Source organism: Salmo trutta, chromosome 21 (assembly GCF_901001165.1).
Source record: "Salmo trutta chromosome 21, fSalTru1.1, whole genome shotgun sequence".
Taxonomy (NCBI): domain Eukaryota; kingdom Metazoa; phylum Chordata; class Actinopteri; order Salmoniformes; family Salmonidae; genus Salmo; species Salmo trutta.
This window is the reverse complement of record NC_042977.1, coordinates 47,693,667-47,717,425: the sequence shown is the minus strand read 5'-3', so window position 1 is coordinate 47,717,425 and position 23,759 is coordinate 47,693,667. Positions and strand designations below refer to the sequence as shown.

Genomic DNA, 23,759 nt, shown 5'->3' with positions numbered 1-23,759 from the left:
AATAGACTAGTATAGTATATAATAGAATAGAATAGTATAGACTAGTATAGTATATAATAGTATAGAATAGTATAGACTAGTATAGTATATAATAGTATAGAATAGTATAGACTAGTATAGTATATAATAGTATAGAATAGAATAGTATAGACTAGTATAGTATATAATAGAATAGAATAGAATAGAATAGTATAGACTAGTATAGTATATAATAGTATAGTGCAGTGTATAACAGTACAGTATATAATAGTATAGTATATAATAGTATAGAATAGAATAGTATAGACTAGTATAGTATATAATAGAATAGAATAGTATAGACTAGTATAGTATATAATAGTATAGAATAGAATAGAATAGACTAGTATATAATAGTATAGAATAGTATAGACTAGTATTGTATATAATAGTATAGAATAGAATAGAATAGACTAGTATATAATAGTATAGAATAGAATAGTATAGACTAGTATAGTATATAATAGTATAGAATAGAATAGACTAGACTAGTATATAATAGTATAGAATAGAATAGAATAGAATAGACTAGTATATAATAGTATAGAATAGAATAGTATAGACTAGTATAGTATATAATAGTATAGAATAGAATAGAATAGACTAGTATAGTATATAATAGTATAGAATAGAATAGAATAGAATAGAACAGTATAGTATATAATAGTATAGTATAGAATAGAATAGAATAGAATAGTATATAATAGTATAGTATAGAATAGAATAGAATAGTATAGACTAGTATAGTATATAATAGAATAGAATAGTATAGTATATAATAGTATAGTATAGAATAGAATAGTATAGACTAGTATAGTATATAATAGTATAGAATAGAATAGAATAGACTAGTATAGTATATAATAGAATAGAATAGTATAGACTAGTATAGTATATAATAGTATAGAATAGTATAGACTAGTATAGTATATAATAGTATAGTATAGAATAGAATAGAATAGACTAGTATATAATAGTATAGAATAGAATAGTATAGACTAGTATAGTATATAATAGTATAGAATAGAATAGAATAGACTAGTATAGTATATAATAGAATAGAATAGTATAGTATAGACTAGTATAGTATATAATAGAATAGAATAGTATAGCATAGACTAGTATAGTATATAATAGAATAGAATAGTATAGACTAGTATAGTATATAATAGTATAGAATAGAATAGAATAGTATAGTATATAATAGTATAGAATAGAATAGTATAGACTAGTATAGTATAGACTAGTATAGTATATAATAGAATAGAATAGAATAGTATAGTATATAATAGTATAGAATAGAATAGAATAGTATAGTATATAATAGTATAGAATAGAATAGAATAGTATAGTATAGACTAGTATAGTATATAATAGAATAGAATAGAATAGAATAGTATAGTATATAATAGTATAGAATAGAATAGAATAGTATAGTATAGACTAGTATAGTATATAATAGTATAGAATAGAATAGAATAGTATAGTATAGACTAGTATAGTATATAATAGAATAGAATAGAATAGTATAGTATATAATAGTATAGAATAGAATAGTATAGAATAGTATAGTATATAATAGTATAGAATAGAATAGTATAGACTAGTATAGTATAGAATAGTATAGTATATAATAGTATAGAATAGAATAGTATAGTATATAATAGTATAGAATAGAATAGTATAGAATAGTATAGACTAGTATAGTATATAATAGTATAGAATAGTATAGAATAGAATAGTATAGACTAGTATAGTATATAATAGTATAGAATAGAATAGTATAGACTAGTATAGTATAGAATAGAATAGAATAGTATAGTATATAATAGTATAGAATAGAATAGTATAGAATAGTATAGACTAGTATAGTATATAATAGTATAGAATAGAATAGTATAGAATAGTATAGACTAGTATAGTATATAATAGTATAGAATAGAATAGTATAGTATATAATAGTATAGAATAGAATAGTATAGAATAGTATAGACTAGTATAGTATATAATAGTATAGAATAGAATAGTATAGTATATAATAGTATAGAATAGAATAGTATAGAATAGTATAGACTAGTATAGTATATAATAGTATAGTATAGAATAGTATAGACTAGTATAGTATATAATAGTATAGAATAGAATAGTATAGACTAGTATAGTATATAATAGTATATAATAGTATAGACTAGTATAGTATATAATAGTATAGAATAGAATAGTATAGTATAGAATAGTATAGACTAGTATAGTATATAATAGTATAGAATAGAATAGTATAGAATAAAATAGACTAGTATAGTATATAATAGTATAGAATAGTATAGACTAGTATAGTATATAATAGTATAGAATAGAATAGTATAGACTAGTATAGTATATAATAGTATAGAATAGAATAGGATAGACTAGTATAGTATATAATAGTATAGAATAGAATAGTATAGAATAGTATAGTATATAATAGTATAGTATAGAATAGTATAGTATATAATAGAATAGAATAGTATAGACTAGTATAGTATATAATAGTATAGAATAGAATAGTATAGAATAGTATAGTATATTATAGTATAGAATAGAATAGTATAGACTAGTATAGTATAGAATAGAATAGTATAGTATATAATAGTATAGAATAGAATAGTATAGAATAGTATAGACTAGTATAGTATTTAATAGTATAGAATAGACTAGTATAGTATATAATAGTATAGAATAGAATAGTATAGAATAGTATAGACTAGTATAGTATAGAATAGTATAGAATAGAATAGTATAGACTAGTATAGTATATAATAGTATATAATAGAATAGTATAGACTAGTATAGTATAGAATAGAATAGAATAGTATAGTATAGTATATAATAGTATAGAATAGAATAGTATAGAATAGTATAGACTAGTATAGTATATAATAGTATAGAATAGAATAGTATAGACTAGTATAGTATATAATAGTATAGAATACAATAGTATAGAATAGTATAGACTAGTATAGTATATAATAGTATAGAATAGAATAGTATAGAATAGTATAGACTAGTATAGTATATAATAGTATAGAATAGAATAGTATAGTATATAATAGTATAGAATAGAATAGTATAGAATAGTATAGTATATAATAGTATAGTATAGAATAGTATAGACTAGTATAGTATATAATAGTATAGAATAGAATAGTATAGACTAGTATAGTATAGAATAGAATAGAATAGTATAGAATAGTATAGACTAGTATAGTATATAATAGTATAGAATAGAATAGTATAGACTAGTATAGTATAGAATAGAATAGAATAGTATAGACTAGTATAGTATATAATAGTATATAATAGAATAGAATAGAATAGTATAGACTAGTATAGTATATAATAGTATATAATAGAATAGAATAGAATAGTATAGACTAGTATAGTATATAATAGTATATAATAGAATAGAATAGTATAGACTAGTATAGTATATAATAGTATATAATAGAATAGTATAGACTAGTATAGTATATAATAGTATAGAATAGAATAGTATAGACTAGTATAGTATATAATAGTATAGAATAGAATAGTATAGACTAGTATAGTATATAATAGTATAGAATAGAATAGTATAGACTAGTATAGTATATAATAGAATAGAATAGAATAGTATAGACTAGTATAGTATATAATAGAATATAATAGAATAGTATAGACTAGTATAGTATATAATAGTATAGAATAGAATAGTATAGACTAGTATAGTATATAATAGTATAGAATAGAATAGTATATAATAGTTGAGTATATAATAGAATAGTATAGTATATAACAGTATAGTATAGAATAGAATAGTATAGTATATAATAGTATAGAACAGTATAGTATATAATATTATAAAATAGTATAGTATATAATAGTATAGTATAGAATAGTATAGAATAGTATAGTATATAATAGTATAGTATATAATAGAATAGAAAAGTATAGTATAGAATAGTATAAAATAGTATAGTATATAATAGAACAGTATAGTATAGTAAATAATAGTATAGCATATAATAGAATAGTATAGTATATAATAGAATTGAATAGTATAGAATAGTATAGTATATAATAGAATAGTATAGAATATAATATTAAAGTATAGTATATAATAGTATAGTATATAATAGAATAAAATAGTAAAGTATATAAATGAATAGTATAGAATAGTATAGTATATAATAGAATAGTATAGTATATAATAGAATAGTGTAGAATAACATAGTATAGTATATAAATGGATAGTATAGAATAGTATAGTATATAATAGAATAGTATAGTATATAATAGAATAGTATAGAAAAGAATAGTGTAGTATATAATTGTATAGTATATAATAGAATAGAAAAGTATAGTACAGAATAGAATAGTGTAGTATATAATAGTATAGTATATAATAGTATATAATAGAATACAATAGTTTAGTATAGAACAGTATATAATAGTATAGTATAGTAAATAATAGTATAGTATATAATAGAATAGTATATAATGGAATACAATAGAATAGTATAGTACATATTAGAAAATAATAGTATAGTATAGTATATTATAGTATAAACTAGTATAGTATAGTATAGAATAGTATAGTAGAGAACAGTATAGTATATACTAGTATAGTATATAATACTATAGTGCAGAGGGGGTGGTTGATGTAGTAGGCTAGCCAAGCAGAAAACCCCCAGAGTTACAGGCAGTTCTGAGAGTAGAACAGTATAGTATATAATGGTATATTATATAATAGAAAATAATAGAATAGTATAGTATATTATATAATAGTACAGTATATAATAGCATAATATTAAATATAATATAGCAGCATAGAATAGCATGATATAGAATATTATATTATATTATATAATACTATAGTATATAATAGAACAGTATAGTATATAATAGAATGTTATATAATATAACAGTACAGAACAGTATATAATAGCATAGTATATAATAGTATAGTATAGAATATAATAGTATAGAATAGTATAGTATATAAAATAACAGTATATTATATAATAGAATAGTATAGAATATAATATCTTGTATAGACTAGTATAGTATATAACTGAATAGTATAGCATAGTAAATAATAGTATAGTAAATAATAGAATAGTATAGTATATAATGGAAAATAATAGTATAGTATAGTATATAACAGAATAGTATAGAATAGCATCGTATAGAATATAATAGTATAGTATATAACAGAATAGTAATAAATAGCATCCTGTAGAATATAATAGTATAGTGTATAGCAGAATAGTATAGAATAGCCTCCTATAGAATATAATAGTATAGTGTATAATATAATAGTATAGAATAGCATCGTATAGAATATAATAGTATAGTATATAACAGAATAGTATAGAATAGCATCGTATAGAATATAATAGTATAGTGTAGAATATAATATAATAGTATAGAATAGCATCGTATAGAATATAATAGTATAGTATATAACAGAATAGTAATAAATAGCATCCTGTAGAATATAATAGTATAGTGTATAACAGAATAGTATAGAATAGCCTCCTATAGAATATAATAGTATAGTGTAGAATATAATATAATAGTATAGAATAGCATCGTATAGAATATAATAGTATAGTATATAACAGAATAGTATAGAATAGCATCGTATAGAATATAATAGTATAGTGTCCCTCCATCCCATGACATCTCAACACCAGAGGCCTGCCAGCCATCAGATGTTTTAATACAGGGTGGAAAGATCACCACCTAATAACAAATATGCCAGCATCTATCTATCAGATTATTTAGCCTGATTTAATATTTAATTCAGTTTTAAGAGATGAACATTCACAAGTCTTTAACCTTTATTTAGCCAGGTAAGTCACTGAGAAAATGATCTTTACAATTAAACTTTGATCATTGACATCTACACGTCAACACAATTGAATTCCCAAATGTTTTAGGCGATGCACCAGAGTTAGGTGGAACTTACCCTCATGATGGTTTGCAGTGGCAAGGTGCCATCGGAGAAGCGATGAATGAAGATAGTTTCCAACAACCTTCTGAAGTAGTGGAAACAGTGACACACACACGCCAGCCTACAGCAGTAGAGAGGACAAGAGTGGGGGTATAGAAGGTAGTGGTAGTAGTAAAGAGGACAAGAGTGGGGTTAGAGAAGGGGGTAGAGTGGGGTAGAGAAGGTAGTGGTTGTAGTAAAGAGGACAAGAGTGGGGTTAGAGAAGGGGGTAGAGTGGGGTAGAGAAGGGGGTAGAGTGGGGTTAGAGAAGGGGGTAGAGTGGGGGTAGAGAAGGTAGTGGTTGTAGTAAAGAGGACAAGAGTGGGGTTAGAGAAGGGGGTAGGATGGGGGTAGAGTGTGGTTAGAGAAGTGGGTAGAGTGGGGGTAGAGAAGGGGGTAGAGTGGGGTTAGAGAAGGGGGTAGAGTGGGGGTAGAGAAGAGGGTAGAGTGGGGGTAGAGAAGGGTTACAGGACAGAGTAGCTATCGTTATTTCGTAGTTGACCTTTTGACCCTAGGTGAATTGATTGAGAACTAGTTCTCTTTCATAGCAACGGCACAGACATTCTAGACTATTGTAGCGACCTTAACTCAATACCTAGCGACCTCGTCAAGAGATTCAGATCTCTTGGCATAAAAGCTAAAGGTGTTGGGTTGACAGTCGCTGGGCCCTGGTTCAAGTCCCGGTCAGGGCTACCTCCAAATATAACTACATTGGTGTCAGAAGTGTGATGGCACCTGTGAGGCCATAGGAGAAGAGTATACATGTGAGGGACTTGGTACAGAGAAACGTGAGGACACACTCTCCCGAAGGAAGCCGCTGGACCGGTCGAGGCTACCCTCGGAATTTGCTACTATATACGTACGTGACCACTGAGCAGGGACTGGAGGTATTGTCATCGATCTGCTCGTAGACGTTGAGGAGATGGAGGAAGAAGAAAAGGTAGATGAAGAGAGGTCCGATGCACTCTGCCAGAAATACCTGTACAGGAGAAGAGAGGTCAGATACACCTGTACAGGAGAAGAGAGGTCAGATACACCTGTACAGGAGAAGAGAGGACAGATACACCTGTACAGGAGAAGAGAGGACAGATACACCTGTACAGGAGAAGAGAGGTCAGATACACCTGTACAGGAGAAGAGAGGTCAGATACACCTGTACAGGAGAAGAGAGGACAGATACACCTGTACAGGAGAAGAGAGGACAGATACACCTGTACAGGAGAAGAGAGGACAGATACACCTGTACAGGAGAAGAGAGGACAGATACACTCCACCAGATACACCTGTACAGGAGAAGAGAGGTCAGATACACCTGTGCAGGAGAAGAGAGGACAGATACACCTGTACAGGAGAAGAGAGGACAGATACACCTGTACAGGAGAAGAGAGGACAGATACACCTGTACAGGAGAAGAGAGGACAGATACACCTGTACAGGAGAAGAGAGGTCAGATACACCTGTACAGGAGAAGAGAGGACAGATACACCTGTACAGGAGAAGAGAGATCAGATACACCTGTACAGGAGAAGAGAGGACAGATACACCTGTACAGGAGAAGAGAGGACAGATACACCTGTACAGGAGAAGAGAGGTCAGATACACCTGTACAGGAGAAGACATGGGACACTGATAGGCAACATGTCCTCTCACTGTTTGCTGTTCCCAAAAACAGTACAGTGGGGAACAACACCGTGTCCAATATCCCAGAAACATTGTGGTCTCACCATGGTCCACCCCAGCTGCGGTCCCAGGTCGTGGAAGAACATTGTTACCGTGGTTCCCACCGGTAGATTCTCCAATACTTCATCATCCTTCAGGGACTCCCCATCTGACAAAATGTAGTGTTGTCATGGTTACAGTTCTGTATAACAATATTCTTTATTTAGCAGCCGTTTCCTGGTCACAGATTAAACCTAGTCCAGGACTAAAAAAGTACTTTCAACAGATTATCTCCATTGAGCTTGCTTTTCAATCCAGGACTAGGTTGTGTCTGGGAAACGGACCCTAACTGTTTATTCAAAGAGAGGTATACCTAAGGGATAGTGGCGAATCGTGTTGATGTTCTGAATAGACAGTGAAGACATTAGGACATTCAAACCAGGCCCCCCCCGTGTCCAGTCTGGAGCAGAGAAGCCACTAGCTATGCTGGTCGACTATTGCATCGTTAAAACACTAAGGAAAGACGATGCACTTCTCATCCGTTCTCTCTGCGTGATGTTTTGGGAAAGTCATGTTACACTTACCTGAGTATTTTAACGATGCGTCTTTCCTACAACCGACAAAGATTTTTAACATGAGTTTCCCAAAACACTACGCAGAGAGAACGGAATGGTTGGCACATGTGTCAGTACTGATAGGAACGAAAGAATGGGAGCGCTGCTCTCGATCAGCTTTATCCATTCGAATATTACCTACACATTATATTTCATTCACAAAACTGATGACGGATCAGCATGTAGAGAGATATTAACTCCTACCGGCTGCAAATGTTGAGGCTGTTTCTTAGCCTACCCAATACAAATGCCACATCGGCACATTGCGCGCATGTTAGGCTACACATCATGAAATATGTTGAGACAAATAACTGACAGTAGCCTACAAGTAGCAAAATATAACTCAATTGATTGAACATAAAATGTATTTCAATATGATTGAAATTGGCCTAAGCATCTTTTTTTTTATATACTTTTGATTATTTGTATCAATTGCGAAGACATTGGCAACTTTGTATTTGTAGTCAACTTTGTTCGGGAAGTTATCGGTGGCCACAGAGATAAAACCATGTGATTCTAATATTGAACGACACACTTTGAGTAGTTGTTTCTACCAGTGGTCTGAGACAGGTGGTCAGATTACAAACCGTTTCCAAGTGCAACGTTAATAACGATGGTTTTGGGGAAATAGCTCTGACATTTAACGATGCTCCTACGAAGGTTCTAACCACACCGAAGACTAATATATTGACATATATATTTCAAATACTTATGCATTAATTCAAAAATGAAATATATCTAAATACATGTATTACTTATGTATGTCCATATATGTCACACACTTAGGGGCCAGTTTATTAGGTACACCCATCTAGTACCGGGTCGGACCTTTTGCCTCCAGAACAGCCTTAATTCTTCGGGGAATGGCATTCAATCATTGCTCAATTGGTATCAAGGGACCTACTGTAAAGTGTGCCAGGAAAACATTCCCCACACCAGTACACCACCGTCACCAGCCTGTACCGTTGACACCAGGCACGATGGAGCCGTGGATTTATGCTGCTTATGCCTAAGGCTGTTACGGTGACCATATTACCGCCACACTGGTGGTCATGAGTCATGATGGCAGTCAAATTCCATGTGACTGTTTATTCATGGTAATTAGGCTTCTCCAAGCTCTGATGCTGCTGATGGTCATTAGTAGTCTACCAAACTTGCTAACTGCCTGTTACTCAGCACTCTATTGTCCCTCTAATCACTCTGACATCAATGCAAATGTAATAGAAAATCTAATCAAACACTTCATGAGCTCATGTTGCGAAACATTTCTATAGGCTACGCAATTGGGTGAGAAAACAGAGTGATGGCCTCTAATAAAAAGAGGAGGATCCCATCAGCTTTATATAGGCTAGGCCTACTATATTTATTTCTAAATTGTCCTAATATTAAACACATTGCTGCTTCTCTTTACAAGAGGAGTATAGCCTACCTGGCTGGCATGAAAATGACCCAAGGCAAAAGCATCCTCCATTCGCTAGTTAAGTGCATAGATTACATTTTTTCCCCCTGCCCCTGTTTCTGGACAGGTGAATGATAATGGTCAATTTTAAATCAAAACAAATTTCACATTGATATTATTTCCCCCTCAGGAAACTAAAAAGATTTGGCATGGGTCCTGAGATCCTCAAAAGGTTCTACAGCTGCAACATCGAGAGCATCCTGACTGGTTGCATCACTGCCTGGTACGGCAACTGCTCGGCCTCCGACCGCAAGGCACTACTGATGGTAGTGCGTACGGCCCAGTACATCACTGGGGCTAAGCTGCCTGCCATCCAGGACCTCTAAACCAGGCGGTGTCTAGGACAAAAAGGCTTCTCAACAGTTTTTACCCCCAAGCCATAAGACTCCTGAACATGTAACCATTCATTCCATTCAGCCCCATTCAGCCCTATTCAGTCCTATTCAGCCCCATTCAGCCCCATTCAGCCCTATTCAGCCCCATTCAGCCCCATTCAGCCCTATTCAGCCCCATTCAGTCCTATTCAGCCCTATTCAGACCCATTCAGTCCTATTCAGTCCCATTCAGCCCTATTCAGCCCTATTCAGCCCTATTCAGTCCCATTCAGCCCTATTCAGCCCCATTCAGTCCTATTCAGCCCCATTCAGTCCCATTCAGCCCCATTCAGTCCCATTCAGCAATATGGCACACTTCAGTACATAGTGACAGCGCTGATGTCATCCACGTATTACTATGGAAAACATCTGACGGCGCATGAAGACGGAAGTATTTGAATGTGGTTTTAATGTCATTGATATAAATGCATAGACATAAACACATAGACGTGCACGTACACACACACACACACACACACACACACACACACACACACACACACACACACACACACACACACACACACACACACACACACACACACACACACACACACACACACACACACACACACACCAAGAGTGTTAACCGACACCCTTTCCTGCTTTTAAAGATGACAGGGGTTATACCTCCCCAGATTGGGGTGGCAGGTAGCCTAATGGTTAAGTGCATTATGGTAGTAACTGAAAGGTTTCTGGTTTGGCTCCCTGAACCAACTAGGTGAAAAATCTGTCAATGTGCTCTTGAACAAGACACAACCTTACGCTTTGGTTAAAAGCGGTTGATTAAATGACTAAAATGTAAATCAGGCTTGACTTCCATGGCCTGTTACTCAATCTATCAAAGCTACGGCCCTCTGAGAGACCTGGGTTCACATAGTACTTGTTTTCTTTCAATATCGTGTTTGATTTAGCCTAGCCTAGAGTATCAGATGGGCAGGAATGTATGCACACACACACATATCTCATATCACATAGCTACAGTCCTCTCTGTGACCTGCTGTTGGCCAGCTAGTGCTTTGGCACAGAACCTTACAAGACCTATCTGTTATGTCAGAGAAGTTCAGGTCATACTCTCAGCTGTCCAGGCTCTTCGGGTGCTGTCAAAACATCATCAGGTTACAGCTATGTCTTCCAGTCCGTCATATGAGAGGTCATGTGACAAAAGAGAATGTGGGCACAGATTAGGGCAGAGTCACAAAATTTAATCAGCCGGTGATAACTGTCGCTCTCACGGTAATTGACCATTAATTAACGTAAACACATTTAGCATCTAATGGCCTACAAGCTACAAGCTGTCATCAAGGCAAAAGGTGGCTATTTTGAAGAATCTCAAATATAAAATATATTTTGTTTAACACTTTTTTGGGGGGGTTTACTACATGATTTCCATTGTTATTTCATAGTTTTGATGTCTTTACTATTATTCCATAATGTAGAAAATTATAAAAATAAAGAAAAACCCTAGAATGAGTAGGTGTTCTGAAACTTTTGACTGGTACTGTAGACTAAATAATATCAGACATTCTATTGAAATGGTAACTTGCATAGCAGGGTCTTTATATTATATATATATATTTTAATCCTTTATTTAACTAGGCATGCCAGTTAAGAACAAATTCTGATTTACAATGACGGCCTACCAGAAGGCAAAAGGCCTCCTGCGGGGACGGGGGCTGGGATAAAATAAAATAAAAAATAAAATATATATATATATATATAAACTCAGCAAAAAAAGAAACGGCCCTTTTTCAGGACCCTGTCTTTCAATGATAATTCGTAAAAATCCAAAGTCCTTCACAGATCTTCATTGTAAAGGGTTTAAACACTGTTTCCCATGCTTGTTCAATGAACCATAAACAATTAATGAACATGCACCTGTGGAACGGTCATTAAGACACAAACAGCTTACAGACGGTAGGCAGTGAAGGTCACAATTATGAAAACTTAGGACACTAAAGAGGCCTTTCTACTGACTCTGAAAAACACCAAAAGAAAGATGCCCAGGGTCCCTGCTCATCTGCGTGAACGTGCCTTAGGCATGCTGCAATGAGGCATGAGGACTGCAGATGTGGCCAGGGCAATAAATTGCAATGTCCATACTGTGAGACGCCTAAGTCATCGCTACAGGGAGACAGGACGGACAGCTGATTGTCCTCGCAGCGGCAGACCACGTGTAACAACACCTGCATAGGATTGGTACATCCGAACATAACACCTGCGGGACAGGTACAGGATGGCAACAACAACTGCCCGAGTTACACCAGGAATGCACAATCCCTCCATCAGTGCTCAGACTGTCCACAATAGGCTGAGAGAGGCTGGACTGAGGGCTTGTAGGCCTGTTGTAAGGCAGGTCCTCACCAGACATCACCGGCAACAATGTCGCCTATGGGCACAAACCCACCGTCCCTGGACCAGACAGGACTGGCAAAAAGTGCTCTTCACTGACGAGTCGCGGTTTTGTCTCACCAGGGGTGATGGTCGGATTTGCGTTTATCGTCAAAGGAATGAGCATTACACCGAGGCCTGTACTCTGGAGTGGGATCGATTTGGAGGTGGAGGGTCCGTCATGGTCTGGGGCGGTGTGTCACAGCATCATCGGACTAAGCTTGTTGTCATTGCAGGCAATCTCAACGCTGTGTGTTACAGGGAAGACATCTTCCTCCCTCATGTGGTACCCTTCCTGCAGGCTCATCCTGACATGACCCTCCAGCATGACAATGCCACCATCCATATTGCTCATTCTGTGTGTGATTTCCTGCAAGACAGGAATGGCAGTGTTCTGCCATGGCCAGCGAAGTGCCCGGATCTCAATCCCATTGAGCACGTCTGGCACCTGTTGGATCGGAGGGTGAGGGCTAGGGCCATTCCCCCCCAGAAATGTCCAGGAACATGCAGGTGCCTTGGTGGAAGAGTGTGGTAACAACTCACAGCAAGAACTGCCAAATCTGGTGCAGTCCATGAGGAGGAGATGCACTGCAGTACTTAATGCAGCTGGTGGCCACACCAGATACTGACTGTTACTTTTGATTTTGACCCCCCTTTGTTCAGGGACACATTATTCCATTTCTGTTAGTCACGTCTGTTAGTCACGTTATGTCTGTGGAACTTGTTCAGTTTATGTCTCAGTTGTTGAATCTTGTTATGTTCATACAAATATTTACACATGTTAAGTTTGCTGAAAATTAACACAGTTGACAGTGAGAGGACGTTTGTTTGTTTTGCTGAGTTTATGTGTGAAATTTGTTTAGATTTAGAAAGGACCATTATCATGCACCAGGGGCAGGGTAAAAAATACATGTCATCAATGCACTTAATTAGAGAATGTGGACCATTTTCCCCATGGTTCATTTTCATGCCAGCCAGGTAGGCTGTACTACTTTTGTAAAGAGAAGCAATGTGCTTAATATTAGGAAATTTGAGAAATACATATAGCAGGCCTAGCCTATAGAAAGCTGATGGGATCCTCCTCTTTTTAATAGAGGCCATCACTTTGTTTTCTCATGCAATTGTTCATAGCCTATAGATATATTGCGCAACATGAGCTCATGGGCTCTCATGAAGTGTTTAATTATATTTTTGAATACATTTGCATTGATGTCAGAATGATTAGAGGGACAATAGAGTGCTGAGAACCAGGCAGTTAGCAAGTTTGGTTGGATACTAATGACCAGCAGCAGCATCAGAGCTTGGTGTTACGCCCTGACCTTAGAGAGCCTTTTTATTTCTCTATTTGGTTAGGTCAGTGTGTGATTTGGGTGGGCATTCTACCTTATGTATTTCTATGTTGGCCTGATATGGTGGTCAGGCACCGTGTTCTGCGGTGATGTGCACGGTATCCCTAGTGCGCCTTCACAGCCCAGTGCGTTCTGTGCCAGCGCCCCGCACTTGCCGGGTTAAAGTGGGCATCCAGCCAGGAAGGGTTGTGCCAGCCCTACGCTCCAGTCCTCCAGTGCGCCTCCACGGCCCAGTATATCCGGTGCCTGCTCCACGCACCCGGCCTCCGGTGTGTCTCTCCAGCCTGGTGAGACCTGTTCCGGCTCCACGCACTAGGCCTCCAGTGCGCATTCTCAGTCAGGTACGTCCTGTGCCTGCTCCACGCACTCACCCTGAGGTGCGTGTCACCAGTCTGGGGCCACCTGTCCTGGCTCCACGCACCAGGCCTCCAGTGCACCTTCACAGTCCAGAGCTTCCGGCGACAGTACCCAGTCCAGAGCTTCCGGCGACAGTACCCAGTCCAGAGCTTCCGGCGACAGTACCCAGTCCTGAGTTTCCGGCGACAGTACCCAGTCTGGAACCTCCTGAGATGGCTTACAGTCCTGGAACCTCCTGAGACGACTCACAGTCCGGAACCTCCTGAGACGGCTTACAGTCCGGAACATCCTGAGACGGCTTACAGTCCGGAACCTCCTGAGACGGCTTACAGTCCGGAACCTCCTGAGACGGCTTACAGTCCGGAACCTCCTGAGACGGCTTACAGTCCGGAACCTCCTGAGACGGCTTACAGTCCGGAACCTCCTGAGACGGCTTACAGTCCGGAACCTCCTGAGACGGCTTACAGTCCGGAACCTCCTGAGATGGCTTACAGTCCGGAACCTCCTGAGACGATGATCCATGGCACGAAGCCTCCAGTGATGATCCATGGCCCGGAGCCTGTAGTGATGATCCATGGCACGGAGCCTGCAGCGAGGATCCCTGGTCCGGAGCCTCCAGTGGGGGTTCCCAGTTCAGAGCCTCTGGCGACGATCTACGGTCCGGCCCCTCCGGCGATGATCCACGGTCCGGTCCCTCCGGCGACGATCCACGCTCCGGAGCTTCCGGCGACGATCCACGGTCCGGGTCCTCCGGCAACAATCCACGGTCAGGAGCTTTCGGCGATGACCCACGAAATAGAGTCGCCACTGAGGATGGCGGATCTGCGAGCAGAGCGGGGTCTACGTGTCGCACCGGAGCCGCCACCGAGGCTAGATGCCCACCCAGACCCTCCCCTATTGAGTCAGGTTTTGCGGCCGGAGTCCGCACCTTTGGGGGGTGGGGGGGTACTGTCACGCCCTGACTGTAGAGAGCCTTTTTATTTCTCTATTTGGTTAGGTCAGGGTGTGATTTGGGTGGGCATTCTACCTTATGTATTTCTATGTTGGCCTGATATGGTTCCCAATCAGAGGCAGCTGTCTTTTGTTGTCTCTGATTAGGGATCATATTTAGGCAGCCTTTTCCTACTGGGTTTTTGTGGGATCTTGATTTTGTATAGCTGATGTGAAGCCTGCAGAACTTTACTTTCTTTTTTTTGTATTTTCTTTGTTTTGTTCGGTGTTCATCTAATAAAAGTAAGATGTACACTTACCACGCTGCACCTTGGTCTCCTTCGTGCGACGAACGTAACGCTTGGAGAAGCCAAATTACCTCGACTAAATGGTCACGTGGAATTTGACTACCTTCATGACTCGTGACCACCGGTGTGGCGGTAATACGGTCACCGCAACAGCCCTAGGCACAGGCTAGCCATCCCAATGGGAAAACATTCACGTGATGACAAACAAACTGTACACTGTTGAGTTGCTGGTTACTTCTAGTGTTGAAATGTGTGACAATGTTGATATTGTTAGATATTCATATACGGCGGTATTTCTAAAATCTTCCTCCTGTATGTCACTGTATATGTCAATGTGTATGTCAGTGATGAGAGCTTAAGGATTCAGAGGAGGACGTACCTGGGTGAAGTGACAAAGCCTGTCTGGCTGGGTACCATTTAGGATCTGTAACAAATGACTTTAGTCAATTCAGAAACATTATTAACACATCATCATCAGGGTTGGGGTCAATTCAGTCAATTCAGGAAGTAATGTGAAGTTCCAATTACAAATTTGGTGTTAGAATGTCAGTGTATTTTCTGAAATCTATCTATCGCCAACTGCTAAAGACGAAATACAACAAGATATTTCATGCCATCCACTGGAATAATGAGTGTAACACACTTGCTATAACAGACAAGAGACAAGACAGAGACAGAGACAGAGACAGAGACAGGACGGATATAGGACAAAGACAGAGACAGGGCAGAAATTGGGCCAAGACAGGACAGAGACAGGGCAGAGACAGGCCAGAGACAAGACAGAGAGAGACAGGACAGAGACAGCAGAGAGACAGATACAGGACAGAGACAGAGCAGAGACAGGCCAGAGACAAGACAGAGAGAGACAGGACAGAGACAGCAGACAGACAGATACAGGACAGAGACAGAGCAGAGACAGGCCAGAGACAAGCCAGCGAGAGACAGGACAGAGAAAGCAGAGAGACAGATACAGGACAGAGACAGGGCAGAGACAGGACAGAGACAGGGCAGAGACAGGCCAGAGACAAGACAGAGAGAGACAGGACAGAGACAGCAGAGAGACATATACAGGACAGAGACAGGGCAGAGACAGGACAGAGACACGACAGAGACACGGCAGAGACAGAGGCTGGACAGAGACAGGGTACTCACATATCTTATATAATAGACACTTGATCTCTCCAATAGTGGCATTAGGTTCCACCTGACAGAATACACAGCTATTACACATAAACAAGTTGACGTAAAGTATCTACTGTCCCAAAACCTCCGTTTCACAAAATAAAGGGCTCTATTGAATCCTCATCCAGGAAGTAAATGTAGCAGACTTCATTCCCAGATTAAATAGAGCCCTAAATCAGTACCGTAGGTTGCCTGATAACAGAATACAGCTTGTGATGACAAAAGGGAAATATCTGGTACAGTTACTACTGTCCCGAACAGGTGAATTACAGTGGAAGTTTTTTACTTTAGCAGCTAATGAAATGAAACTAGGGAAGTAGTTTTTTTTTTTTTGACTTACCTTGTCCAAGTAGCAAAGCTTCAACTTCTTGGAATCCTGAATCTCCACCTCATAGAAAACATAATTCTTATCCTTTTTGGCCTTTCCTGCCAACATGCCATGGGCACATCTTGCCTTTATAAACTGGGCTACCACGAAAAGGCTTTTTAAATCCATGTTTCTAATGCGTACCTTCCAGGTGTGTGGTTTTGAGGCCCTATCTTCCTTGTGCTGTGTGACTGTCAGGCCCTAGTTGCTGTGTGACAAGGGGGTTAAGATAACCTCGACATGACTAACCCTGTGGTGTGTTTGTGTGTCTGTACGTGCGTGTGCGTGTGTGCGTGTGTATATGACCCTAATAATTATCTCAGTGAGAAATAGGTTTGAGCAACATGAGAGGATGTCAGGGGGATCTGATGTTAGGCTACTTTTTTTTCCTGATGCCAATTATCTGCAGCATTTCCCATATCCTTTGGCCTTCACCGTCCGTTATTTCCATATATGTTAGACCCATGAACACATCTCCAACCCATCTGACTAGTCTAAACATGATATGGCATCTGATAGAATGTCCAAGCGTCCCCTTGCTACATTCTGACACGGTGACATCAGGGCCGAGTCCCAAAATGGCAACCGATCCCCTAGAAAGTGCACTACTTTCGATGATGAGGGACCATAGGAGATAGGCTGCCATTTGGGATGCAGTTGTAGAAGCATGTCCCTGGTTAGCAGTATGGTGCTACTGTAGAAGCATGTCCCTGGTTAACAGCATGGTGCTACAGTAGTAGTATGTCCCTGGCTAATAGCATAGGGGTTTTTCAGTGTTGAGGTTTCATTGGTAACCATAGTAAAGTCTGAATGTAACATTACTGGCATACAGTATCTTTTACCACCTGTACTGGACAGAAGCATCATCTAAATCACAGTAGGCCTATTTCCAAACAGATTTACTTGTTTGTGCAGTGTGCATTTAAATATACTGAGTGTACAAAACGTTTGCCCTCAGAACAGCCTCAATTCATCGGGGCATGGCCTCTACAAGGTGTTCCACAGGGATGCTGGTCCATGTTGACTCCAATGCTTCCCACAGTTGCGTCAAGTTGACTGAATGTCCTTTGGGTGGTGGACCATTCTTTAATTAATACACACGGGAAACTGTTTAGCGTGAAAAACCCAGCAGCACTGCAGTTCTGGACACAAACAGGTGCGCCTGGCACCTACTACCATACCCCGTTCAAGGGAACTTAAGTATTTTACACACATACACAATCCATGTCTCAATTGTCTCAAGGCTTAAAAATCTTTCTTTAACCCTTTAGAGTCAAAGCCCTGTCACAGCTGGGGGAGGGGAGGGGGGTTCTGCTAAGCTATATGGAATTGTTTTAAGAAGGTCATACCTAGGATCATTTTACTATTTGATTTTGAATTTTAAGACCCCTTGAAGTGTAAAAAAAATATATATATATATATATATATACAAAAATGATTTGATAAAAGAATGTATTTGGCCTTACTGCTATTAGCCCACACAGACATATTGAATAACAGATTCACTACATAGAACAACATATAGTCCCCCACCTAAAAAATCTAAAGGAAGTTTGTTTTGAAGTGTCTGTCCTATGTCTGAGAGGTATAAGAAAGATCAGGAAACATTTGTTAGCATAATTTTTTTCTCATGTATTTAACTCCTATTTTTGGCACTACACAGTCTCTATATATATTGTACTTCCTTTCAGACGAGTCTTGTGAGGCCTGTGGGCGACCTAGAGTAAAACAACCGACATGTACGTGTTCGTGGGAGTCTCACCTTTACACAGAGGGGTCATTAGTGTGTTGACCAAACTGTTTGGACGCTACAGACAGAAGTTGACAGATCGGCTGTACCGACTTCAGACGAGTCCCCACGCTTGTTCGTGAGTCTCATCTTTCCATCGAGGGGTCATAGTTTTTAGGCCAAACTGTTCGAACGTTACAGACGATTTTGTGAGAAGACTGATTTTCGGGATTCCTTGGGTCTGACAAACATAGCTCTAGCTCTGTCACCTTTCACCACAGAAGCAGAAGTGAGACATAGGCGGATCCGCATCAAATGCAAAAAAACCCCAGATATCTCTAGATTAAACTGCCGGATTTTTATGGGGATGTTTTTATTATGCTAATTCGATTTCCGTGTGGGTGCTGACATCAACCTTAGGGGTTAACCTGTCTCGTCCCCTTCATCTAAACTGATTGAAGTGGATTTAAACAAGTGACATCAATAAGGCATCATAGCTTTCACCTGGATTCACCTGGTCAGCAGGTGTTCATAATGTTTTGTACACTCAGTGTATAAGTGAGGTGAAGAGGTGAAGAGGAAAGTTCATTCAGCAACTCTTCAGTTTTACTCCTTAAGCTTCTGAGTTCATTGCACCTTTCCTTTGCGTTCAAATATAACTCTGATTTAAAAGAGTAAAGTGCTTAGAAAAAGTCTAATGATTACTCTTACCTCAAAGAAAGCAATTCTGCTCAGCGCTGCTCTGTCCTGTCTCCTCTGTCCCCTCAATGATCTTCTCAACAGCTCCTCGATGTCTGAATCTGAAACAAGCCTGGCGTCAGCCTCCCATTCCTCTCCAGCTGTGTCTGAACCCGAACAGTCCCTCCAGTCACGCATCTCCACTCCCACAAAGTCCTGCAAGAGGTTCTGACACTATACCCATCCAGATAAATGGCCGAATGCTCTCTCTGCAAGAGGTTCTGACACTATACCCATCCAGATAAATGGACGAATGCTCTCTCTGCAAGATGTTCTGACACTATACCCATCCAGATAAATGGACGAATGCTCTCTCTGCAAGAGGTTCTGACACTATACCCATCCAGATAAATGGCCAAATGCTCTCTCTGCAAGAGGTTCTGGACTGTACAACCTCAAATGTATCCATGCTCTGATTGAGGTGCTATACACAATCACAGCCACCTTGAAACTGACTGCGGCACATTTAAATCAGGTGTCCATCAGAAGTCACAACAGAGCAACAGATCAGCTGTTTCCTGACCAGGTCTTTGCCCAAATAGCACCCTAATCCCTTTATAGTACACTACTTTTGACCAGGGCCCATGGGGCCTATAGGGTACTAGTCAAAAGTAGTGTACTATATGGTGAATAGGGTGCCATTTGGTGCGTAGATTTCCTCTGGGGACATTATGGAGTCTCATTAGTAAGACATCAATCACGTCTATTGATTGGCTCAATTTAAAGTGCTGCACTGTACGTTCACAGTCAAAGGCTATGAGACGGCTGTTTAATAATTGACCACTAGAGGGCAACACCAGTACATTGTCTACTTGGTGTTCTCAACTGTAGAGCAAGCCTGTTTTAGAATAGCAGAAAAGAAGCAGTTAAAATATATATATATATATATATGGCATATCTAATGTTGTCTTGTCTTTAGTGATTGGATGCAATCCAAAGCTCTCCCAAAACACAGTAGGTGTCAGAAATGCCATGACTGTACAAAACCTGTATAGGCTGTACAACCAATAGAGAGCTGAGAATAACAAATACTTCTTAGACACTGTTGGACTGCCAGATGGTGAAGCGTGATTCATCACTCCAGAGAACGAGTTTCCACTGCTCCAGAGTCCAATGGCAGCCATTTTTACACCACTCCAGCCGACGCTTGTCATTGCGCATGGTGAATCTTAGGCTTGTGTGCGACTGCTTGGGTCATGGAAACCCATTTCACGAAGCCCCCGACGAACTGTTCTTGTGCTGACGTTGCTTCCAGAGGAAGTTTGGAACTCGGTAGGAGTATTGCAGATGTTTTTTACCTGCTACAATCTTCAGTACTCTGCGGTCCCATTGTGTGAGCTTGTGTGGCCTACCACTTCACGGCTGAGCCGTTGTTGCTCCTAGATGTTTCCACTTCACAATAACAGCACATACAAGTTAACCGTGGCAGCAATAGCAGGGCAGAATTTTGATGGACTGAGTTGTTGGAAAGGTGGCATCCTATGACGGTGCCACGTTGAAAGGCACTGAGCTCTTCAGTAAGGCCACTCTACTGCTGTCACGTCCTGACCAGTATAGAGGATTATTTGTATTATTTGGTCAGGGCGTGGCAAAGGTATGTTTGTTTTGTATGGTGGGGGTTTTTGTGTATAGCTTAGAGGGGTGTGTTATTTATGTGTTCCGGGGTTTTGTGGTGAATGTTTTAGTATGAGTAGGTTCTAGGTTAAGTTTTCTATGTGCAGATTTTGTTGCTGGACTCTCAATTGGAGGCATTTGTTTCTAGTTGCCTCTGATTGGGAGTCCTATAAGTAGGTGTGTGTTTTTGTTTGTCACTTGTGGGTAGTTGTATGTTAGCACTGCTTTTGTTTAGCCTGCGACACTGCTCCTGTCGTGAGTTTTGTTTATTGTTTTTTCCTCGTGTTCTCATTTAAAAATAAAAGATGATGAGCACGCAATCCGCTGCATATTGGTCCACTTTGTCCGACAGCGATTTCAACATATCTTCTGACGAAGAGGTTTGTGACAACTGCCAATGTTTGTCTATGGAGATTGCAAGACTGTGTGCTCGATTTTATACACCTGTCAGCAACGGGTGTGGCTGAAATAGTCTAATCCACTCATTTGAAGGGGTGTCCACATACTTTTGTATATATATACAGTACCAGTCAAAAGTTTGGACACACCTACTCATTCAAGGGTTTTTCCTTATTTTGACTATTTTCTACATTGTAGAATAATAGTGAAGACATCACATCTATGAATTAACACATTTGGAATCATGTAGTAACAAAGATATTGTTAAACAAATCAAAATATATTTGAGATTCTTCAAAGTAGCCACCCTATGCCTTGATGACAGCATTACACACTCTTGGCATTCTCTCTACCAGCTTCACCTGGAATGCTTTTCCAATAGCCTTGAAGGAGTTCCCACATATGCTGAGCACTTGTTGGCTGCTTTTCCTTCACTCTGTGGTCCAACTCATCAAAAACCATCTCAATTGGGTTGAGGTCGAGTGATTGTGGAGGCCAGGTAATCTGATGCAGCACTCCATCATTCTCCTTCTTGGTCAAATAGCCCTTACACAGCCTGGAGGTGTGTTGGGTCATTATCCTGTTGAAAAACAAATTACAGTCCCACTATGCGCAAACCAGATCGGATGGCGTATCACTGCAGAATGCTGTTGTAGCCATGCTGGTTAAGTGTGCCTTGAATTCTAAATGAATCACTAACAGTGTCACCACAGTGTCACCAGCAAAGCACCATCACACCTCCTCCTCCATGCTTCACGGTGGGAACCACACATGCGGAGATCATCCGTTCACCTACTCTGCGACTCACAAAGACACGGCAGTTGGAACCACAAATCTCAAATTTGGACTCATCAGACCAAAGGACAGATTTCCACCGGTCTAATGTCCATTGCTCAAGTTTCTCAGCCCAAGCAAGTCTCTTCTTATTATTGGTGTCCTTTAGTAGTGGTTTCTTTGCAGCAATTCAACCATGAAGGCCTGATTCTCCTCTGTACAGTTGATGTTGAAATGTGTCTGTTACATGAACTCTGCGAAGCATTTATTTGGGCTGCAATCTGAGGTGCAGTTAACTCACTGGTATGAAGAGATTCGGGAGACAGGCTCAGGAATGCGTAATATATTTTTTTAATTATACCCCAAATTACGGCGTGCCGTGTAAAGGCACGGGGACGAAGACCAAACAAACACGTAACAAAAACACAGGGTTGAAATCCAAGCAATAGAGCGAGGAGTACATTGAATAAATAACACACGCACACAATGATTAAAACTTCTTTGGGATTGGTGTCCCTTCCACGGGACGGTTGAGATAACGTAGGCTAATGCGATTAGCATGACATTGTAAGAAACAAGACCATTTCCCAGGACATAGACATATCTGATATTGGCAGAAAGCTTAAATTCTTGTAAATCTAATTGCACTGTCCAATTTACAGTAGCTATTACAGTGAATGAATACCATGCTATTGTTTCGAGGAGAGTGCACAATTTTGAACATGAAAAGTTATTAATAAAGAAATTAGGCACATTTGGGCAGTCTTGATACAAAATTTGGAACAGAAATGCAATGGTTCATTGGATCAGTCTAAAACTTTGCACATACACTGATACCATCTAGTGGTCAACATTTAAATTGCACCTTGGCTGGAATAATACATTATGGCCTTTCTTCTGCATATCAAACACGATGGTACAAAAAAAATACAAAAGAACGGTTGGTTTTTTTCTTTGTATTATCTTTTGCCAGATCTATTATGTTATATTCTACTACATTCCTTTCACATTTCCATAAACCTCAAAGTGTTTCCTTTCAAATGGTGCCAAGAATATGCATTTCCTTGCTTCACGGCCTGAGCTACAGGCAGTTCGATTTGGGTATGTTATTTTAGGTAAAAATTGAAAAAAAGGGGATAATCCGTAATCATTACAGGCTCGCTCAGGTGGGACGCCGGGTGGCGCCCCTAGAGGGGGGGGGGGGGGGGGGGGGGGGGGGGGGTACTGTCACGCCTGTGCCCCCTCTCCCCCCTGGCGCTCAAGGGCACCAGGCTGTCCAGCACTACGTACTCCTGCCACCATCATTATGCACACCTGTTTCCCTCGTCAGCACTTCATTGGACTCACCTGGACTCAATCACCTGCTTTCATTCCCTCTCCTATATCTGTCTGTTCCCGAGGTTGTTCCCTGCTTCAGCATTATTGTCGTCATGTCGTTTTGTTCCCCCTGTTCTGACTCTGTTCCTGTTCTGTCACTTGTC

The 23,759-nt window shown here is 39.0% G+C and overlaps 1 protein-coding gene across 3 annotated transcripts in view; it reads right to left on the bottom strand.

Moving 5' to 3' along the window:
* LOC115157593 (very-long-chain enoyl-CoA reductase) overlaps positions 1–17,406 on the bottom strand; it is a 29,592-nt gene extending 12,186 nt beyond the window's left edge. Inside the window, exons 1-6 of one of the 3 annotated variants that reach the window (XM_029705977.1) lie at positions 16,998–17,401; positions 16,628–16,679; positions 15,855–15,899; positions 7,759–7,862; positions 6,898–7,013; positions 6,011–6,116 (exon numbers count right to left, since the gene is read on the bottom strand). In XM_029705977.1, coding sequence (XP_029561837.1) covers positions 6,011–6,116; positions 6,898–7,013; positions 7,759–7,862; positions 15,855–15,899; positions 16,628–16,679; positions 16,998–17,153 — 579 coding nt within the window. In that variant the 5' untranslated portion in view covers positions 17,154–17,401. Of the gene's footprint in view, positions 1–6,010; positions 6,117–6,897; positions 7,014–7,758; positions 7,863–15,854; positions 15,913–16,627; positions 16,680–16,997 lie in introns of all 3 variants that reach the window. The other 2 variants (XM_029705976.1, XM_029705978.1) reach the window with 2 other exon arrangements.
* Between the last annotated feature and the right edge of the window lie 6,353 nt (positions 17,407–23,759).